Source organism: Cololabis saira, chromosome 5 (genome assembly GCF_033807715.1).
Source record: "Cololabis saira isolate AMF1-May2022 chromosome 5, fColSai1.1, whole genome shotgun sequence".
NCBI lineage: Eukaryota > Metazoa > Chordata > Actinopteri > Beloniformes > Belonidae > Cololabis > Cololabis saira.
Genome location: NC_084591.1, coordinates 37822745 through 37844822, shown reverse-complemented (window position 1 = coordinate 37844822; position 22078 = coordinate 37822745). Strand labels below are relative to the sequence as shown.

The 22078-nt window shown below is 41.4% G+C and overlaps 1 protein-coding gene across 1 annotated transcript in view; it reads right to left on the bottom strand.

The window, feature by feature from the left end:
* ptprq (protein tyrosine phosphatase receptor type Q) overlaps positions 1–22078 on the bottom strand; it is a 59142-nt gene that overhangs the window by 29423 nt on the left and 7641 nt on the right. The window contains exons 11-31 of the mRNA XM_061722786.1: positions 17035–17165; positions 16571–16700; positions 16317–16470; positions 16097–16203; positions 15455–15552; positions 14864–15032; positions 14452–14712; positions 14181–14341; positions 11216–11327; positions 10493–10601; positions 4742–4856; positions 3851–3920; positions 3526–3725; positions 3160–3388; positions 2927–3055; positions 2681–2827; positions 2353–2513; positions 1405–1891; positions 1125–1286; positions 864–1043; positions 632–739 (exon numbers count right to left, since the gene is read on the bottom strand). Coding sequence (XP_061578770.1) covers positions 632–739; positions 864–1043; positions 1125–1286; positions 1405–1891; positions 2353–2513; positions 2681–2827; positions 2927–3055; positions 3160–3388; positions 3526–3725; positions 3851–3920; positions 4742–4856; positions 10493–10601; positions 11216–11327; positions 14181–14341; positions 14452–14712; positions 14864–15032; positions 15455–15552; positions 16097–16203; positions 16317–16470; positions 16571–16700; positions 17035–17165 — 3420 coding nt within the window. The remainder of the gene's footprint in view (positions 1–631; positions 740–863; positions 1044–1124; positions 1287–1404; positions 1892–2352; positions 2514–2680; positions 2828–2926; positions 3056–3159; positions 3389–3525; positions 3726–3850; positions 3921–4741; positions 4857–10492; positions 10602–11215; positions 11328–14180; positions 14342–14451; positions 14713–14863; positions 15033–15454; positions 15553–16096; positions 16204–16316; positions 16471–16570; positions 16701–17034; positions 17166–22078) is intronic.

Below are 22078 nucleotides of genomic sequence, written 5' to 3'. Positions count from 1 at the left end.
GACAAAATAATGCTTGACTAAAATGCATCTTCAGTGTGACCATTGACACCCTTAAAGGCTTTGTATAGGAATAATTCATTATCAGGAGTGAAAGTATGATTAAAGGAGCATGAGGCAGGATTGAGGCAGGATTTATGAAAAAAATTTGTATACGTTTTAAGTTTTCTAGTAATAATGTCAGATGAAGCGTTCCAAACCAAAAAGAATGATCCCTCTAGTGTATCTCTCTGTTGCCTTGAACAGGCTGTGTGCTGCAAGATGTGCTGCAATTGTGACCGGAATTTCCCGCGTTGTCCTGCGGATGTGACGTCAAATGACGCTGCATGCGCGTTCTCGGCGGCACACGAGTAAACATTGGATACGCGTTTGAGTCATGGAGGCAGTTTCAACTTGAATTGGGACTGAAAACAGATGCTGACATGGCTCATTTCCTACTGACCAGGTAAGATAACATTGTAAGTCATATTTAGAGCTTGATTTGAACGGCGCTCCCGTGCCGGCTTCGCTGTTGGCTGCAGTAACCCCGACGGTCATCGTGGCGCCAATGAGTCTCATTTCTTATTCTTGCCTCATGCCCCTTTAAAGCTTTGATCTATGTATTTTTTGTATTTAGACATTCGGCAACTCATACCATCCTCTAAGGTGTAAACAAAAATGTCATCCTCTTCCGACAGGGAGCTTTCTCCCACAACTGTAGAAGCAGCCACACGTAGCTTGTACGCAGTATACTTGTCCAAATCTGCACATTGGAACAGAGAAAAAGACTTAAAAAAAAAAAAAACCTTTCATCTGCTTCATGTTAAAATCAAAGATTATGGATTGAGAGAATGTAAATTGGGGTGCATACAGAATCCAATCTCTACCTGATATTAGCATGCTGGTGCTGTTCGTAACCCACTTCAAGGCTTGATTGTTATGCAGTGTGAGACCATAAATGGTGTAATGTGTGATCCTCCCATTGGGGTTGAGTGGTGGGACCCAGCTCACCAGTATGGAGGTGGAGCTGATGTTCTGATAGGACACCTCCAGCACTGAACTTGGCACTAAAGACACACAACATATTACAGAGTTTGCATACTTGGAGGGCCTTCGACTTGTTCTAGTCGTGTAATGTGACCACCCACCTTGCTCACTCGTCTTCTCAGTGGTATCTGTAGGGGGGCCCTCTCCCACAGTGGTGGAAGCAGAGACCCTGAAAGTGTACTCAGTGAAAGGACTCAGATCCGACACCAGGTAGGACAGCTCCTCAGCAAAAACATCCACTACCGCCTCTCTCACAGTTACACCTGGAGCATGTTTGCAGACATATGCATGCATAGGATTTATTATAATATTTTTAAGATAATTATTGTTAAAGCAAAGCAAAGCTACAACAAGCGATGTTTAAACTTGGTGGTGTCCCACCTGTGGAGGCAGATAGTGTTGCACTGCGTGTTGAGCTATGCCCAGTGACTGAAGCATCACGTGTAGACAAGCGCAGTTGGCCTGGAGTGAGGGCAGAGGTGTCTGAGGTCACCTCCTGTGTTTGTGACTGCTCTACCAGCCAGGGTGGAAGCGTGTTAGGGGGAATTGAGGTAACAGAAAATGTAGAAGTGCCAAAGGCTGCATCACTGGAGGACTGAGTGTTGCTGTAAGATTGCGAATCAGACTCAATAACCGCAGGGTCGGCGGTTGGTTTGGCATCAGTGTTAGCGACGTGGTCTGTGCTCCTACGTTCAGAGTGTGTAAAGCTGAAAGAAGTCATGTCAGTGGGCAGTGTGCGGTCAGAAACGGTGGCCATGAAAGCTGGCGGAGATGTGATCGGACCGAACTCAGTACTTCTCTTACGTCGCCCCAGGCTATTATAGACATCCGGAGGAAGTGTTTCATCCGCATATAAACCAGTGGTGCTCTGTGGGAAGAAATGAGATTAGTGGTACTCAAATGTGTTGACTCATGAGCTCCAAAAGAAATGTATACTTGACTCAGAAGAGAAAAGACAGTAGAGGAAGAAATACTCCGATTGTATAACACTGTAAAAGTTCTCCTGTAGAGATCCTGCATTATCTTTTTGTTTTGGACCATTTATTTGGACCCCCCACTTCTTTTCCAAATCCCACAACATTCACTGCACCTCAGAAATGGAAAATTGAAAATCTTTTGCTATTGCTCTGCCCCTTTGCTACAGACAGCAAATTCTCATTTCTTGCTTAACACAATGAGGTAATAAAATAAAAAAAAGTGCAAGCTATGTCCAAAATGTTACATCCAGACAAGATTTTCAATCGTATCCAGCCTTGATGCCAGTATTTAGAGTAGATTAGATTTAGAGTTGGCTACATAAAGCTGAGGAGACAGTAATGTGTGCTTTACCTCTGCCGTGAGGGTAATCTCCTGCAGCAGAGAGTCACTGACCAGGACCTGCAGTCTGTACTGCGTTATGGGACCGTTGGGCTGGGCAGGAATTCTCCAACTTACACGAATTGAAACTGAGTCCTCAGCTACCGCAGTCAGGTCTTGCACTGCGCTGGGTGCTGGTCACATAAATAGAGACAGACAGAGTTTGACACAGAGAGACACAAAACTCACCTCGGACAAGCTGAAAATGCACTGTTGAGCTTGTTAGCTCAAAAACCATTTGTGGGAATTCGTCTAAATACGAAGATGTGTGTCAGTAACACTAGTTTGTGAGTTATTTCACCTTCAGCAGGTGTGATCACGACATCCTCTGCTGCTGGACCTACTTCTCCTGCAGCTTTTGCCCGGACAGCGATTCTGTACCTTGTGTATGGAGTCAAACCGGTGAAAAGAAAACGCATGTCCCATGTGCTGTTATCATATAAAAAACCTGGAAAAAAAAAATCAAAAACAAAAAATGTAACTTTCTTGCATGCAAACCTGTAATGTGGTTCTGCATGGGCTTGTTCTTTGGTTAGTATTCTCTAACCTGTAGGTCCATAAAGGTAGAGCATGTATGTGAACTTCCCGGTGAAAATGGTCGGAGAGCTCCAGGAGACCGAAATGGATCTAGATGTCATATTTATTATTGATAGGTTTTGTGGGGGATCTTCTGGAGCTGCCACACACAAACACAAATGTATAGAAATGCTATCAATGCTCAACATACAAACAAAGGATTTGCCTCTAAATTTATAAGGCTGATTGCTCCTTTCTCCATACCTGATTCTGGCATGCGCACCATAGTAGACGCTATCTGTCCTTCTCCATCCGAGGTGAAGGCAGATACCTCAAATAAATAGGCAGTGTAAGGTCGCAGTTGATCGACTCCTACTGATATGGGCACACTCCAAGAGGCTGCAGGGGGCACAGCAGAGAGGGTGATGGGAGGAGATGATGCTGTTATCTCCAAGGGCCTCAGGGTTGCACGTGAGAGGATGTCCGCTGCATCCTGGACACATAAAATCAAGGAGGATACAAAATGACTGACAGAATATCGTTTACAAAGCAACTTTAATCCTGACACAGCCAGACTCTCGCAGCAGCAGATCAGTATAGAAGACAGAGAGTGACACAATGATGCAGTACGTTGCAGTGAGGCAGGGCTCCCGTCATGATTTCCTCTGCATTGACCTCCAGAGTGCGGACGGTCTGTCCCGTACGAGCGTGCTTCGCTTTAACAGCAAACTTGGTGATGAGGCCGTTGATGCGGTGTGGCAGAAACCAGGTAACCATGACCGAAGTGTGGTTCTGGGCGTAAGCTGTCAGATTGGTCACCAGGCCAGGCGCTGAAAACAATGTATGTCTAGTCACTCAGACTCTTTTTTCCTTTTCTTTTTTTTTTTAATTCTGAGCATTGGGATCTCATTCCAAGTGTGTGTATGTGTGTGTGTGTGTGTGTGTGATTACTCACGTGATTCAGCTGTCTTTATGTATAAAGGCTTGCTTAATGCTCCAATTCCAGCTGGAGATACAGCTGCCACCTAGAGAAAAGGAGAAAGAAAGCTATTTGGTTTCCTTAAGATGAATTTACTCTCCAGGCAACAGAGCAGTTGCCATATCCCACTCAGACACTGCTCACAGTCTCTGCATAACCATCACTATAGTACACTGACTGAAAACAAGACATTACTGCACTTTTTGTCCAAAAACCCAAACACCTGCTCTGAGAGCATCCCTACCAAGATGTCATGCGATGCAAACAGAAATGTATTTCCTCTGCTTGTTGAAAAATGCACGTGACCTTTGTGCCCCAATAGTGATCTACTAGTAAGAGATTTGTTGCAGCTCTGTTTGTGGTTTTGAGGACCAATACATTGAAAAGGATGAAGTAGTAATATTATACATGAACACACACACACGCGCACACACACGCGCTTGCACAGACAAATGCATTATATGAGGTTGTATTCAGCACATGCACAAGTCTCTCTAAGTCCATTTGTATGAGGGTCATTATGGGTTAATGTATTCTGAAAACTAATAAGCATGATCACATTGAAGCTCAGTAACAACAGACAGTGGAAAGAGGTCAGGCTGATCCATAGATCTGTTTACCTGATTAAAAATGCAATTGAGATCAATTACCATTCAGCCAGGTCAAGAGAATAGCCTGGTCCTGTGGGATTTGTCACATAGCCACATCCACATGATGAGATAGGCCAACTTCCAGGAATGTTTGATGCTGTTCTAGTTTTGTATAAAGCTTCTTTATGATCTTTGTGGGAGTTTGTCTAAGAAACCTTGTAAACTCCTCCATCATTGTACTGAAGCTTTGAATCCTTGATATTTATCATTTATGTACCTGAATCTGGTATGTTGAACCTGAAGTGAAGTCGGTGAGCAGAGTCTCAGGTATGTCCAGGTATTTGGTCACCTGTGTAAAAGAGGGATCGGGGTAGGGACAAACCTCCTTGTACCTAGAAAAATAAATGCACATTTAAGATCAATATACCCCAGCATATTTCTTACTAACGAGCAGAGCGTGGCTGAAAGATGGACAAAAAGATGTATAACATTTCAACTGTATTTGATTTCCGTTTTATACCCATTTAAACACACGTTAGCTGGTCTCCATCTCAGTTATCTGACAGCAATGCTAACTTGCTCTATTTATATTTTAAGCCAATGAATAGTTTCCCCCAAAAAGTCTAAAAATATATTTCTTTTTTTATATGAACTCTGTCTTAATTGTTTTTTTCTTCCAGAGAAAAAAAAAAAGAAAGAAATATTTTAAATTGTTGGACCAGTGACCAGTAACATGATAACATCTATTAATGAAGCTGACTGGAGGATGTGCGGGTGGGCGCGGCGGGGGGGGGGAGTCATTCCCAGGTGTTTATGTTATCTGTCGTCAGATACAGATAACATATTTGTGTGAATGGAAGGATGTTGTGCCATCTCCCCCTCTGCCTGGGGGCTCCGGCGACGCCGGTCGTGGGGGTGGTGGGCGCTCCTGGCAGTGCGGTGGGGCCCTGACCTGGCTTGGTGGGCCAGCCCCCGTCAACCAGGACTGCCGATGGGGGAGCGTGGGCGCCTATCATGGCCAGCTTTTGTTCCGCGTGCCCCGGTACTCCCCGCCCCACGATTTTAATAACAGGGGGGGGGGGGGGGGGGGGCATTGTCAGATATGATACCCTGAACTCCTCCTCCCTATTTTTATTGAATTAGCCACATCCACTCAACACCAGGGGCGGGAGTGGGGCTTACTCCACCCGAGTTCCCTCGTCGGCCTGGGGCGGGCAGGTCGCGGTGCCCGGGTCCTGGCGTCGGCACGCCGTGCTGCCCGGGGGGGCTACCTGGCGGTGCTGGACCCCACCGGGGAGGGGGAAATGGAGAGTGAATGAGTGTCCATGTCTTTGTCGGTGAGTGTGGGTATGTAAGGGTCCTGCGATGGAAGACGCACAAAATTTTGGGCTTATAATTATTATATAAAATGGATGAATGGATGGATGAATGGGATGCTGGGGCCCTGCGTTGTCGGGCCCACGCGGATGTCGCCCTGTTGGGGGGGGTTCCCTCTCTCCGGGCCCGTCTCCGGTCTCCCCGGCTGCCCGCACGGCGGGGCGCTCCTCTGGTCCTGGAAGGCCGCTTGTGTGGGGGCGGGTGCACCTGCCTGAGTCGGCAGCCGGGGCGGCTCTGTCTCTCCGGGCAGGCTGGCCTCTCGCTGGGTGGGGGTCGTTGGCCTGAAGGGTGTGGGCCACCTGGCTGCATGTTCGGCCCGGGTCGGGTGGTCGGGGTTCGTCTAGGTCCCGGTCCATCATTGTGGGTTCCCTGGCTGCTGCGAGGGGACCCGCTTCGCCTGCGGGTCCCCTCGCCCGCCGCTGGGGGGGGGCGGGCCTCGCTGGCGGTGGGTTTCCTCCTGCCCTCTTCTCCCCTCTGTGGGGTTGCTGGTGGCCTGGGTTCCGGGTTCTTCCTTGTCGGCTTCTGGTCTCTCGAGTGGCGGGGTTACGCCCCCCCTCCTCCACTATAGTTACAGTTCAGGTGGTCTATCGATTGGACACACACACACACACACACACACACACACACACACACACACACACACACACACACACACACACACACACACACACACACACAGCTACAAAGACATACACACCTGCTCACTCACCTACATACTCACTCCGCAGTTTTGGGGGTCAGATAGTCACGGTAGCTTAGCCTAGCTCTGATTGGGTCCCGGGGACCTGGGATAGTTGCTGCCTGTGTCTCTGCCTGTTCTCGTGTCTGTTTGTTTTTTATCTTGCAGGTTTCCAGGGCTCGTGTGCTCGTTGTGCGTTTCCATGTGTTCTTCTTGGACTAGCAGCGGATGTCACCCCCCCCCCACCAAAAAAAAAATAATACATAAAAAACAAAAAAATGGGTATGTATGTATAATATATACATATATATATATATATATATATATATATATATATATATATATATATATATAAATAAAATATGATATTTTTAAAATATATATCATGTATATATACATATCAAAAATCCATATAGTGGGGAGAACAAGTATTTGATACACTGCCGAGGTCAAGGTTGACATTCCCCCCAGCCTTCAGTTTCTGTCTTGCCCCGCCTGTGTCCCATCTGCCCTGATTGTGTCTGCACCTGTGTCTCGTCATGTCTCGTTATTCCCTCAGTATATCTTGTCTTGTCATTCCTTTGTCCCCTGTCGGACCGTAATGTTTCCTCCTTCCATGTGGCATGTCAAGTTTGATCCTGTTTAAGTTCTGGTTTTTGGTCTGCCTTTTTAGATCCTGCTAAGCAGCGCTTTTAGTTCTTGTTTTTTGGTGGAATAAATCCTTTTTTTGTTGCAACTCCTGGCTCCTGCTCCCCTGCACTTGGGTCCTAACTAAACCGAACCATGACAGCCGATTTTGCAGGTTTTCCCACTTGAAAAGCATGTAGAAGTCTGTAATTTTTATCATAGGTACTCTTCAACTGTGAGTGACAGAATCTAAAAAAAAAAATCCAGAAAATCACATTGTATGATTTTTAAGTAATTAATTTGCATTTTATTGCATGACATAAGTATTTGATACATCAGAAAAACAGAACTTAATATTTGGTACAGAAACATTTGTTTGCATTTACAGAGATCAGACGTTTCCTGTAGTTCTTGACCAGGTTTGCACACACTGCAGCAGGGATTTTGGCCCACTCCTCCATACAGATCTTCTCCAGATCCTTCAGGTTTCGGGGCTGTCGCTGGGCAATACGGACTTTCAGCTCCCTCCAAAGATTTTCTATTGGGTTCAGGTCTGGAGACTGGCTAGGCCACTCCAGGACCTTGAAATGCTTCTTACAGAGCCACTCCTTAGTTGCCCTGGCTGTGTGTTTCGGGACGTTGTCATGCTGGAAGACCCAGCCACGACCCATCTTCAATGCTCTTACTGAGGGAAGGAGGTTGTTGGCCAAGATCTCGCGATGCATGGCCCCATCCATCCTCCCCTCAATACGGTGCAGTCGCCCTGTCCCCTTTGCAGAAAAGAATCCCCAAAGAATGATGTTTCCACCGCCATGCTTCACGGTTGGGATGGTGTTCTTGGGGTTGTACTCATCCTTCTTCTTCCTCCAAACACGGCGAATGGAGTTTAGACCAAAAAGCTCTATTTTAGTCTCATCAGACCACATGACCTTCTCCCATTCCTCCTCTGGATCATCCAGATGGTCATTGGCAAACTTCAGACGGGCCTTGACATGCACTGGCTTGAGCAGGGGGACCTTGCGTGCGCTGCAGGATTTTAATCCATGACGGCGTAGTGTGTTACTAATGGTTTTCTTTGAGACTGTGGTCCCAGCTCTCTTCAGGTCATTGACCAGGTCCTGCCGTGTAGTTCTGGGCTGATCCCTCACCTTCCTCATGATCATTGATGCCCCACGAGGTGAGATTTTGCATGGAGCCCCAGACCGAGGGAGATTGACCGTCATCTTGAACTTCTTCCATTTTCTAATAATTGCGCCAACAGTTGTTGCCTTCTCACCAAGCTGCTTGCCTATTGTCCTGTAGCCCATCCCAGCCTTGTGCAGGTCTACAATTTTATCCCTGATGTCCTTACACAGCTCTCTGGTCTTGGCCATTGTGGAGAGGTTGGAGTTTGTTTGATTGAGTGTGTGGACAGGTGTCTTTTATACAGGTAACGAGTTCAAACAGGTGCAGTTAATACAGGTAATGAGTGGAGAACAGGAGGGCTTCTTAAAGAAGAACTAACAGGTCTGTGAGAGCCAGAAGTCTTATTGGTTGACAGGTAATCAAATACTTATGTCATGCAATAAAATGCAAATGTATTACTTAAGAATCATACAATGTGATTTTCTGGATTTTCTTTTTAGATTCTGTCACTCACAGTTGAAGAGTACCTATGCTGAAAATTACAGACTTCTACATGCTTTTCAAGTGGGAAAACCTGCAAAATCGGCAGTGTATCAAATACTTGTTCTCCCCACTGTATATATATATATATATATATATATATATATATATATATATATATATATATATATTGCTTACATTACATTGCTTTAGGTTCTTACCAACATGGTATTAACCATTAATATATATACAGACAAAAAAAAATATCAAAAAATCAGTGTCTACGGCCAAACAGTGATGTGACTGGACGAACGCACGCACGCACAAACAAACATACACAGAGTTTCCAGAGGCCCCAGATGTTTTCCTCCTGCCACATTCACATGGGATTCTGCGTTTACACATGAAACTGTGTTTATACAAGTTTATATAATTTCAATGGCAGCGTATACAAGCAGGCTACCATATTAATTAGATACTTTGTACAAGTTCTTTGTCTAAGCTCTTTGAATTTGATTTTATGCTCACTAAACTATCAATGTTTAGGTTTAGCCTTATTATTTATGAGAAAATAGATAACTAGACTCCAGTTAGGTAAAATGTAGCATAACTATGAAACAGGTACGGTCTCTCAGGGAGCTTAATTGAGTTAGGATATTGCAATAACATTACCTAAGGTATTTTTTTGTAATATCATCTATGTTTGCTGTGTCTCATAAATTGTTCTCAGTGGACATAACGCACTTGCCTCCAAACGACCGTTAAAGCCTTCAGAGCATACATCTGTAAACATGTAGGAAATGGGATTATAGAGTTTTTAGGTGTCTTCTGCAGTAACCAGGAGCTCATTCGGGATGGTTACAGAACAATTACACAGTACTCATACAGCAATAAATACAAACATATTGAGACCACTGACCATGTGTGAGTTTTGCAGAGCACTTCAGGAACAATGCCGGCATTTTGCAACACTATAGTTCACCCTTCACACACAGTGTGAGGCTCAAGCAATTCAACACTTTTCTTTCGCTCCGCACATCCAATTTCTCGCAAGGTGCAAAACAAATTGATAACTGATGAGGTCACAGCGTAAAAAGAAGGCACATACAGACAGGACAGAGCACAAATATCCTGCAAGATGAGGGTTTTCACGGTAATCAGGGGAAAGTGAGAAACTGAAAAATATATCCATAGTAAGGGGCCACTGGTTCGTTCATTTACTGTCTGGAAGCAGAGTTATTGGAACTGTATATGCTGCAGAACCTGGATGAGCAAATCAAAGTCTCTCGCCTGGTAAGTCCAGTGATACAACATCTCATCTCCTCATCTGTTAATTTTAAGTTTGTACAACACACTAATGAACAGGCCTATTTGACTTTAAAGACTCTTTAAACTGATTAAATTATCCACATCACATTGTGATCTGTTATCAAGTTATTTTATTTGACCATGGCACTCTAGTACTAATAATGTAATAATATATATGTATAGAGTACACTTGTTCAGTTTCAGTTTCTTTTTTTTTTCATACTTAAAATGTATCTTTATTGTTTATTTAGTCTGAGTTCATGTTGTTATGTTGAGCTGCTGTAACCCCCAAATTTCCCCTCTGGGGATCAATAAAGCACTATCTTATATATATATATATATATATATATATAAAAGTGCTTTATTATAAATATATATAAATATATGTCTGTGTGTAAATATACTGTATATATGTACATCCGGAAAAAATACCTGATGATGTAGCCGTCAATATTGTTTGCATCAGGTGGCATGGTCCAAGAGAGCAGAATCCCATTGGAACCAACAGCTTCTCCCTCCAGGTCTAAAGGGGGACCTGGAACTAAAGAGGAGGGACATGGGTGAGTCAAAGGGATGAAGTCCTCTACCTAGAAGATCTGAACGTGTCACCAGAAACTGTAACCTGCTACAGAAATAGTAAATAGTCTGTCTGGTGTAAAAAACACCAATGATATGCAATATCAATATATATGTAATATCAATTATGTCAAAACTTAGCAGTACCTGTTTCAATTGAACATTGACATTGTTTGTTAGTCTGAACCTCTGAGTGTGCTTATGTTTAGGAGCGTGCGTATCGTTGTGACCTGCATGAATGTGTTTTAGCTTCAACCCCAATGAATAAGGCTTCACATAGCAGTGGCATTTCACTGACATTCACTGCAGCTCTATTCATCTGCTGGTTCAAAAGCCCTGGCTTAAGTTACCTAAAAGGAATTAAACAGCCAAGGAAGCGTACACATCCACACACATGCACGAACACGCACATGCTCCCCCACTTTGCTCTACTTTAACAATGCTTGTGTGTTGTTCATACAGAGACTTAATGAAACAGCCGGGCACAGGGCCGGGGAGAGCCTGAGTGCACTGGAACAACTCAAAATAAAAATCACACAAAATAAAAAACCAACCACAGTGCAGTTGTGAACGTCTCACCACTCTCATTGGTCGTGATCATGCGGCTGACTCCGGGACTGATGTTGGAGGAGGATGCTGCCGTGACGGTCGCTGTGTATTGTGTTCCTGGACTTACATTCATCGCATCAACCTTGGAAACAGCAAAAAAAACAAAAACACAACTGGTCACAACACAAGCATGTCCACACACACTTCCTGATCAGAAATACACAACCATACATCTGCTTTCACTTCATCAGTACTATCTCTTGCCTTTCAAAAGGTTATTTTCATTTTATGGATTATAATCTGGATTTTTTTTTTGTACACCTATTCTTACATTGTAGTATCTATGTTATCCTCTTTTTTTATGATTTTTTTCTATTTTTCCTCCAACCACTTAAAGAGCAGAGGTAGAGATGTTTGTTTATTTTTGTTTTTATGGCAGGACAAACTCCATGAGCTAAAGAACCTGTTCAGTTGTTTATTTGGATCATTCTTTCGTAGAGTGAAAAGTGGGGGCATTAGGATGACAAAGCATAGCCCCATATGTTCATGCAGTCTGGAGGAAGTCCCTGACTGGATTCACAGCTAGTTGGACAACCTACTGCATTTTTCAAAAGTATTTAAAGATTTAAAATAAGAAAATAATATATTAAAAATGACATAAATGAACTAAAATGATTAAAAACTGGAATTCTCTTTTTGAAATGTATCTGTTAATTAAGTTATTTCATTCTTTTTATTCTATTTAAAACTATTTCAGGTAAACACAGTCTCGGTTATAGACTGGGGTAACTAAACTACTACAGCTGATTTACCGAATATTTTCTTATTAATACTTCAATCTAATGGATATAAAATAAGAAAATTGTTTCAGACTGAACATATCTGTCAGAGCTCAGCCGCTTTAAGACAAAATATCCTTGGATTATAAGTATAAGAGCCTCCTCATCCTTACCACCTGACCACAGCAAAATCTGAAAACCTCAGGAAATAATTATTTTTAACCTCCACCTAAGATAAACCATAAATCAGAGAACAAATTAGAAACAGCCCTGGAGCAATGAGTCAGTCAGATTGCTATTATTGAACCGGCTCTAAAAATCCTCAAAATGCCACATTTAGAGCAACAGACAGGAACCACAACCAGTTCAATCCATCAGCACAATCCTATCACTATTTGCCAGATTCCTCAGTGAATGAGGCAATTTTGGAAACTGAAAAAAAGGGGGACAGATTTTTCTTTTTTTACAACAGCCCGATACAGCTCAGATGGGCTCCGGGGAGGAAAGGGGTTTAACAGCAAACAGAATAAACAAGAAGATCTTTTAGAGATCACACTCCTCTGCCAAGGTCGACGTCCCATTTCACAGGTGTTAAAGAGAATGAATTGCTCCTCTACCAAACGTAAAGAGGCTCTTACTTTGGCCATGCTCCACCTCTCCACCTGGGTTCATGAACTCACACAGCGTTGAAAATTATTTCATTGACTAAATCCCTCATGCTATCTGCCATTACCGCATATTTTGTTATGTAATATATACAGGACTGTCTCAGAAAATTAGAATATTGTGATAAAGTCCTTTATTTTCTGTAATGCAAAAATGTCATACACTCTGGATTCATTACAAATCAAATGAAATATTGCAAGCCTTTTATTATTTTAATATTGCTGATCATGGCTTACAGCTTAAGAAAACTCAAATATCCTTTCTCAAAAAATTTGAATATTCTGGGAATCTTAATCTTAAACTGTAAGACATAATCAGCAATATTCAAATAATAAAAGGCTTGCAATATTTCAGTTGATTTGTAATGATTTTGTTTTTGTTTTTTTAATTGCATTACAGAAAATAAAGAACTTTATCACAATATTCTAATTTTCTGAGACAGTCCTGTAAATTAGTTACAACCTCTTACATTACGTAGCAATACGATAGTGGGTAGTACGCTTGTGGTTGTGTATCTTTATGTTTGTAAAACCAATGTTTTTATTTTTATTTCTGATTTGGCTACAGTGGTGAGCTGTGACACTACAGTTGTTGGGTGGCAGCATGTTCATACCTTAAGTTAGTTCTTATAATATAACTGAGCCTTTTCTACATCTGTGTGTTCATGAATTCAATGTAACTAGCTGAAACTGGCGGAATGTGTACTTCTTTATATTACTACACATAAGAACTAGGTGGAGGATCAGTGAAATAATGTTATGTCAATGTCAAGTCTGCATCACCACATTAATCAATTCTTACCTGTAAGTGCAAATGTCCAAGGCTGAATGTGAGCAGCAGGATGACTGAGAAGAAGGCCATGCTGGGTGGCAAAATTAGCTTTTGTTTGGTCACAGAAGATTATAGACCTCAACAGTATATCAGCAGCTGATGTTAGTTTGTAGAAGTTAGCAGTGGTCCGCAGGTAATCCACTGATCTGGACAGGAGGGGCTCCAAGTCTGGAGGCTTGTTAGTGGCATAAATAAGGTTTACAGGGTTAGTCGTCCAGGAACACGATAATAACAGTTCTTGGTCCTGGGGTATTCCAAAATCTTAATGGTTAACAAGTTAGGGTAGTGGATCCTTTCTTTAGCACAAGGCTAACGCTCTCCCTTTGCTTCCGCTGCCTCTCTTACCTGCTCAAGCAAATGAATGATTCAGGGTTGAGCTCATGAAGGCAACTTAATAAATAATGAGATCTATTACTCAACTCTGTCCTTAGTGTTCTATGTGTGTGTGTGTGTGTGTGTGTGTGTGTGTGTGTGTGTGTGTGGGGTGTGTAAGGTTACATTTTGGGGGCTATCGGATACCTGGCACCTGTGAAGAGGCAGTATGGGGCTGGACTTGGTCGAATGGGAGAGCAGATATTGTACTGTGTGTAGCCTATTAGTATGTTCATGTACTCTGAATTAAAGTTCAGCTTTACTGCAGGTCGGCAGCTCTGAGGTCAAGGCAATGTCAATGAAAACGGCTCTGCTGGGCCTGGGTGACTGCATCTACTTGCAAGTACCTGCATGTATCCATCGCGTACATGGTGAAATACGACTTTTCCCTGGTTTGGTTGCAGGCTCACTTGGTAATGATCCACACAACCCAACGTCTGCCGCCAGCGTAGAGAGAACGCACGTGCAGATACATTCACCACACGCAGCCCTCGCACACGGGTTGGCACTCGTGAAGAAAGGGGGGAAAGAGTAACAGGCTCAACCACATGGAAAAAGTTTCGGTGTGGGGGTAATAGCAGAGTTTCTGACCAGAGTGGTCTTTGTAACATCATCTACCTGTAGTCACAGTCAGAGAGGCAGCGGCTCCTGCCATCCCTCCTCTAACTCTCTCAGCACTCACGTTGTAACTGCAGCCGTCCAGCAGACCTGTAACTACGGCAACCTGCGCCTTTTTGGGTATCGTGAGTGTTTTTGTGATTGAAGTGTTGGCCACAGTGACTCTGTAGAAGTCAAAGTCTCCATGAGCACCGTCCCAGTTCACGGACACGGATGAAGAATTCACTTCATCCACACGAAGGGCACATAATCCTGCTGGACCTGGAAGACAATTTCCCAACTTTAGATCTGCACATGTCACCATTTATTCAATTATTTTGTTGCCGTCTGCAGAAAATTATGCTCTGAACGGAGTAGCATCACAAACTTGAACTAAGGCCTGTGTGGTTTAATGTGTATCTTTGTCTCTTACGTGTTGTGAACTCTCTTTCTGCTGCTCGACTGAAGTCCGAGCCCAGCACACTCTGAATGCTGATGCCATAGTCTGACCCTGGGATCAAATCCCTGATCTCATAGTTTGTGCTCTGGATGAGCACCTCAATCCATGACTTTCTGTCCAAGGAGAGTAGGCCAAAAAGAAGCTGGCAAAAAAAAACAAAAAAACAAAGATCCTGACTCTTTTCTAGAGCTTTATACAAACCATTCTTCCCTTAATCACAGTGGGAGTTGAATAACAGTTAAGTTAGCATCTCCTCCATAATGCATGTTTTGTACATCTCTAATTTAGAGACAAATGAATAAAATAGCTTGTAAACTTAAGCTGCATATTATTGTAATGTGCTTGGTCATTCTTCCTGGCCAGAGCTCTGTGAGGGTCATTTATCTTTAAAGAGTTGGTAACCAAACCCTTGGTGCCGCAACAGCAGTTGCCAAGTAACCAAACGGTTAGCATGGAACTGACACAAATTACTTTGCTTTTATTATATTTTGAGCAACATATTTGTGTGACAAATGAAAACTATGGATATGGACCAGCAGAGACAATGCACCACGTACATCCTACCTTGTACTTCTCAGTCTGTCCTGGCGGTGGTCTCCAGGTGACAAACATCGATGTAAGTGCCTGCTCTGAAAGAGTCACTTCCCGTGGGACCTCAGGGACTGCAATTAAGAACCTCATTAGCACGTGACAGCATATTGACACCTTATCATGTACCGGAGGCACGTCTTGATCGCTTCATTTTCTCACTTTGAACCAGCAAGGGGGGATAATGGAAAGGACAGTAGATTAGTGAACTGAGGACAGTAGAGAAGGAAGCGTCCAGGTTCCTCACTGAAGCTAAGAGACAGCAGCAAAGGTTGTACTCTAAAGATATAGCAAAATACAATAAGATCTCATTTGATTTAATTTAATTAATTAAAAGTATTGATTATTAACAGCTATAATCCAGGAAACACCCTCATGTTCAAACATTGTAGTAGAAGTTTAATATTAAAAAAAAAAACTAAATATAGATTTAAAAACATTAATTTTTGTCTTGAAAATAATAAATAATTTATTGTCTTATATTTCCTCAGGGAACCCTATAAAAAAACAACCCTTAAACCATTCTGACTTTCCTTTCTTCTTGATGCGCATCTGTACTAGAGGCCACCAATTCAGATGTGTTTTTTTTCTCGGTATACTTCACACATCTCAACTCACTGGTGTGGAGAGTCACATTCACAGCTTTGCCTCTTCTTTTACCACTGGTGGTTACAGCTTCAATAGTGTACTGGCTTCCAGGAGCGAGGCCTTCAAAGCTGTATGAGCTGTGAATACAAACAGTATCAGCGGCCAGTGGCTTAAAGAACAAACTTCGATAGTTGATGGCGAGTCTGGGCTCATAGAGATCTGTGTTTTGGCTGACGGGGATCAGACTAACCTGGGCTCCTGATTGCAGATGAGCCGTTCCTGAGTGGATGTTCTGTTTTTGATTGATAGGACGAGCGTGCTCACCTGTCCTCTGGCTCTAGTCCAGCTGATGTACATGGATGTCGTGGTTTTATTGACAAGAGACAGCTCCACTGATTCCGGAGCTGCCATATCAAAACACAGTGAATGCAGGAAAGAAAAATGGAAAACTGTGTATTTTTCTATGCTGTACTTGTGTATGCGGTGGGTGTTTGAGAGTGTTACCTGCAGTGATATTGATTGTGACAGGTGAACTGTCAGTGAAGGACTCCTTCTCTGTCCGTACAGCAAAGCGATAGAGCAAACCTGGAGTTAGATTAGAGAACACGGCACTCTGACTGAACACCTTCTCCACCTGCAGCAACACACAGCGTATAAACCAAGAAGTTGACTAAGTACCTTATTATAATTCTTACAATACCAGCATTAATTAGAGTGAAATTGAGATTGCATTTTGTGCATATATTACTGTGTTATACACAAAAATCATGCAAACAAGCGGTCACAGTGAGCCCCTGTGCCTTAAAGCAATTCATTATTCATTTGAGTGGGTGCGAATACTTCTCACTTAATTATTCGCCCAGACGTTGAAATATAATTTGGGAAAATTAAACTTGCACTTCAACAGGCCTGCTCCTAATTGAGGTGGAAACATCCACATACGGTGTTTCGCTATTGCTGTTGTTTACCTTGAGCGAGTGGCCGCAGTTGAAGCAGGTAACCTCGTAGCTGTGAGCCTCTCCTTGTGCCGGATCCCAAAGCAGCTCTATGGACGAGTCAGTCACCATTCCCTCCCTCAGCCTGCTGGGAGTAGCGAGACCTAAAATAACATATCACACACCACAGACACTGTCATTTTATTTTTCTGAGAGATTAAGAAAGAAAAAAGGCTGGGGGGAAAAATTTTAAAATGTAGAATGATTCTCAAAAATACAAATGCAAATACAATAGCTATGAATTTAGCTGCTTTAAATCCAGTTTATCAAAACGTTACCATCATTCTGATTAATCTTTGTAAATAGAAAGCCATCTCAGGAACATCCGTAATGAGCTTGAACTACTGAAGCAAACATCCATCTTTTTCTAAATCACATAGCCATAAATATTCAACACAGCATGTATCGCCAAAAATAAGGCACATCAAATTTTAAATCTGATTGCTGCAATCTGCATGAGAAGATGGTGTGAAAACTACTTTGAAATGAAGCCAATAAGGACGGTGGCAACCGTAGCGTCACATAAAGGAAAAGTAATATGTTTCAAGATTACGCAGAAGCACAGTCACAAACAGTAAACAAACAAAATAATTATACATTTGCCATCTGCTCTTTACAAAAAGCACTTACTGTAACTCTGCACAAATTTAGTCTATTTAGACAAACATTTTATAAATAGACAATTTAGACATGGTTTGTGTTCATGTATAGTATCATCTAAAAGAAAATAGCCTTTTTAAATGTTAAGGTTTTTCATATGGGGACACAGATCTCAGAATAAGGTAAGGTGAACAACAATACATGCTATATTACGTTGTATCCCTACTTCCATCTGTCTATCAATTATCTTTATGTGTATTCCTATTTCCTATTTGTGCCAGAATTATCTCCAGCTAAATGCAGAAAAGACCAGAGGTGATCATTTTTGGCCCTACAAATGAAAGGGAAAAGATCAGCGCTCACCTTGGCTCCATGTCATTGACGGCTACAAATCAAGCCAGAAATCTTGGTGTAATTATTGACTCAGACCTGAACTTCAACAACCATCTAAAGTTTATCACTAAATCTGCCTATTAACACCTAAAAAACATGCTAGAATTACGGGGGATTCTGTCTAAACAAGACATGGAAAAACTTATTCATGATACATTTTCAGTAGGTTGCATTATTGCAATGGCATCTTTACTATGGAGGATTTTTTGTGCCAAAATTAAATAAATAAATACATCATTAAATAATTAAAATGGGAGTGAAATATATAATTAATTAATTAAATGTGTCATTAATTAATTAAAATTAGAATGAAATATGTCATTAATTAATTATAATACAATTCATTTCAGGTAAAAATATATATTTATTATTTCAGCATTTAATTAATTATGACACATTTAATTAATGATTTCGTGTTGCGTGTGAATCATGAAATGTAAAACTGCATTTAATTAATTAATGACACATTTAATTAATGATTTCGTGTTGCTGAATCATGAAATGTAAATGTAAAACTGTCAGTTTCACTCGTCAAACTCAGTGGGCAGATTCCAAACACCTCATTGGTTCCCCTGCACATCAAGTCAAGATGGGAAAGTGGTGGGAAAGTACAGAAATAACTCCAACGACTTCGAGCAGTTCCTCTGCTTTACACGCTACATGTTCGGGGTCAGCAGATCCTGCTTCCACATACTCTGCAAGGTCGAAGATATCGCTCACCAACTCTCTACAAAGTTCACGAAAATCCTCCAAACTCACAGCTGTCATGTTTAGAAAGTCCAAAGCAGTGGATTCCACTAGATTTGCGTTAGCCACGCCCACTGAGTTTGACGAGTGAAACTGACAGTTTTACATTTACATTTCATGATTCAGCAACACGAAATCATTAATTAAATGTGTCATTAATTAATTAAATGCTGAAATAATAAATATATATTTTTACTTAAAATGAATTGTATTTTAATTAATTAATGACATATTTCATTCTAATTTTAATTAATTAATGACATATTTCATTCTAATTTTAATTAATTAATGACACATTTAATTAATTAATGATATATTTAATTCCCATTTTAATTAATTAATGATGTATTTATTTATTTAATTTTGGCACCAAAAATCCTCCATACTTTACAGGCTTTAACAAGAAATCAATCAGGCAGCTGCAGCTGATCCAGAACGCTGCCGCCAGAGTCCTTACAAACACCAGGAAACTGGACCATATTACACCGGTCATGAAATCACTACACTGGCTTCCAGTGAGTCAAAGGATAGAGTTTAAAATCTTACTGCTGGTCTACAAAGCACTGAATGGTCTTGGACCAAAATACATGCTGGATCTGTTAGTTCCTATGAAACTCCCAGACCCCTGAGGTTCATCTGGATCTGGTTTGTTGTGGTTCCAGAACCAGAACCAAGTAAGGTGAGGCAGCGTTCAGTTATTCTGCTCCTCACCGGTGGAACAAACTTCCTGTAGACCTGAGGTCTGCTCCAACTGTAGATCCTTTAAATCAGGATAAAAACATTACTGTTTACTGAAGCTACTCCTAAATTAAATAACTTACCTGCTGTACTCTACTGTCCTTACTTTTTAACAACTTGTGCTTCTTATTATTTTACCTCTTTTCTTATCATTTCATTTCATTTTATTTATTATTTAAGCATACTCTTAAATTAAATACTTTCTGAAAACCACGAAAGAGATGTGTACCTGCGGTACTCTACTGCACTTAGTTTTCAGCAACTTGTGCTTTTTATTATTTGATCTTCTTTTCTCATAATTATATTTCATTTTATTTGTTATTTACTGTCTAATTATGTCTTGCCGCCTTTAATGTTGATGTAAAGCACTTTGAATTACCTTGTGTTGAATTGTGCTATACAAATAAACTGGCCTTGCTGCCTACTAGCGATACCCATATTCGCATTACTGAACAAAAGATAACATACAGAAGAGGAAAGACTTTTCCCTTTCTTTCCATTACTTTGATTGAGGTTCATTTTCTTTCATTAATCACTGGAACCTTGTCCCACTGCTTCTTTTATCACAAAGCCTGAGCCTGACCATGCTGTTTTTTGAGGTTTACCAGTGGTTTGCGTCATGCTCAAACCCTCTAAGGTTCCCTCTCCTATATATTTGCTTTGTTTGAGCCTCATTAGTGCGTTTTCTGACTTCCTCGGTCATCTCTTTGCTCGTTGTGCAGAACTGACAGATTGCTCTACCTCACTCAGAGTGCAATGTTCATCTTCCTTTCAGCTCTGAATCCTGTTGCACATGAAATAATGTTGCCAAGAGTCCAATTAGTGTGAAAAATAATAGATATACTTCAAACGAGGTTCTTTCTAAAAACCGGTATTTCCAGAATAGATTGATAGTTCTTATGAAGCGATTTGAGTAAAGCCGAGTCAGAGGTTTGCATGGAAACCACAGCGGTTGTTAAAAGACAAGAAACTCTGATGAAGTAATCTTTCAGTTTGATTGTTGGATGGTTTTTCATTGATCTTCTGGTTAGTATTTTTAGTGTTAGTGGGTCTAAAATCAGGACTTTTAAACCCAGCCCTTAACGCTCCAGTGTTAGTGTAGTCTCTTAGCTTAGACAGCCATCTGATGGCGTGTATCCGACAGCGTGTGATCTGCCTTATCCACAGAAATGTATCTGCAATAGATATTTGTAGAACTTGGCCCGTTTGCTAAAATTACTGATGAATAATGAGATGAAAAGTAACTGGATTAACTGTGAGGCATTAAGTTGTAAAGAGCTGTGTTGAGTTCAAGCTCTCCAAGGGAGCATTTTGTAGATGGACTTTTACAGATCTGAGGTGACAGAGTTGAGGATAACGTATAACATTTGTCAGCTTTAATTTAAAAAACCCTTCTCCGATGACCCGTTAGTGGCGTTCAATTGAGCTCACCTGTTCGTCAGCATGCTCAGCAGACATTCTTTTTATGAAAATGTATTTTATTAATATTATAAGTGTTTAAATCAATTATGTTGGACTGAGTAGTTGGGAGCACATTTTTGTGTGCTCAAAAACATACTCATACTGTCTCAGAAAATTAGAATATTGTGATAAAGTTCTTTATTTTCTGTAATGCAATTAAAAAAACAAAAATGTCATACATTCTGGATTCATTACAAATCAACTGAAATATTGAAATCCTTTTATTATTTTAATATTGCTGATTATGGTTTACAGTTTAAGATTAAGATTCCCAGAATATTCTAATTTTTGGAGATAGAATATTTGAGTTTTCTTAAGCTGTAAGTTATGCACTTATTTCTACTTCCTTCAGGAGGTTAATTATAGTATGAATAAGAATAAAGAAAATGATTATCAGTTTACGGACCATCTCTGCTATAATTATAAACTACAGCCAACTCTAGGATCTGACGGTGACGACACGCTCACGAAAAGCTACGAGGGAGCTGCGTTACGTCATCTCAACCGTCCTATTACTCATACTTGCTTGACACAAGATATTAGCTGCTCAGCAGTCTGTGATCATCATTGTCTGATTCTCCTCTTCATGATGTACATTTTCAATAAGAAACAGATTATGACTGCAGGCAGGCCAATCACGCATTTTCTCTCTCTGAGTCTATGGAGACAAGCTGACGGCAGCAGAGTGAGTTTTGCCAATTTTTTGCTATAATAATCAAGGACGTGGAAGAGACATTGCATTGATGGTTCACGTCACTGCAAATGTGCAAATTACGCACTGGTGGGCCCACACACCATCATAGATACTGGTTCTGACATCAGGTTTTGGCACTTGAAGCAGCCTTTTGTCAGTGGTTGACATTTCCCCCAGTATGTGTTTCTGTTTTGCCCCGCCTGTCTTCCATCTGCCCTGATTGTTCACACCTGTGTCTCGTTACCCCCTTGTGTATATCTGGTCTTGTCTTTCCCTTGCTCCTGGTGGTTCCGTCCTGTTTCTTTCCTCCATGTGTCCTGCCAAGTTTTTTCTCAAGTTTTTGAGATCCCTGTGTGACTTTTGATCCTGCCAAGCAGCGCTTTT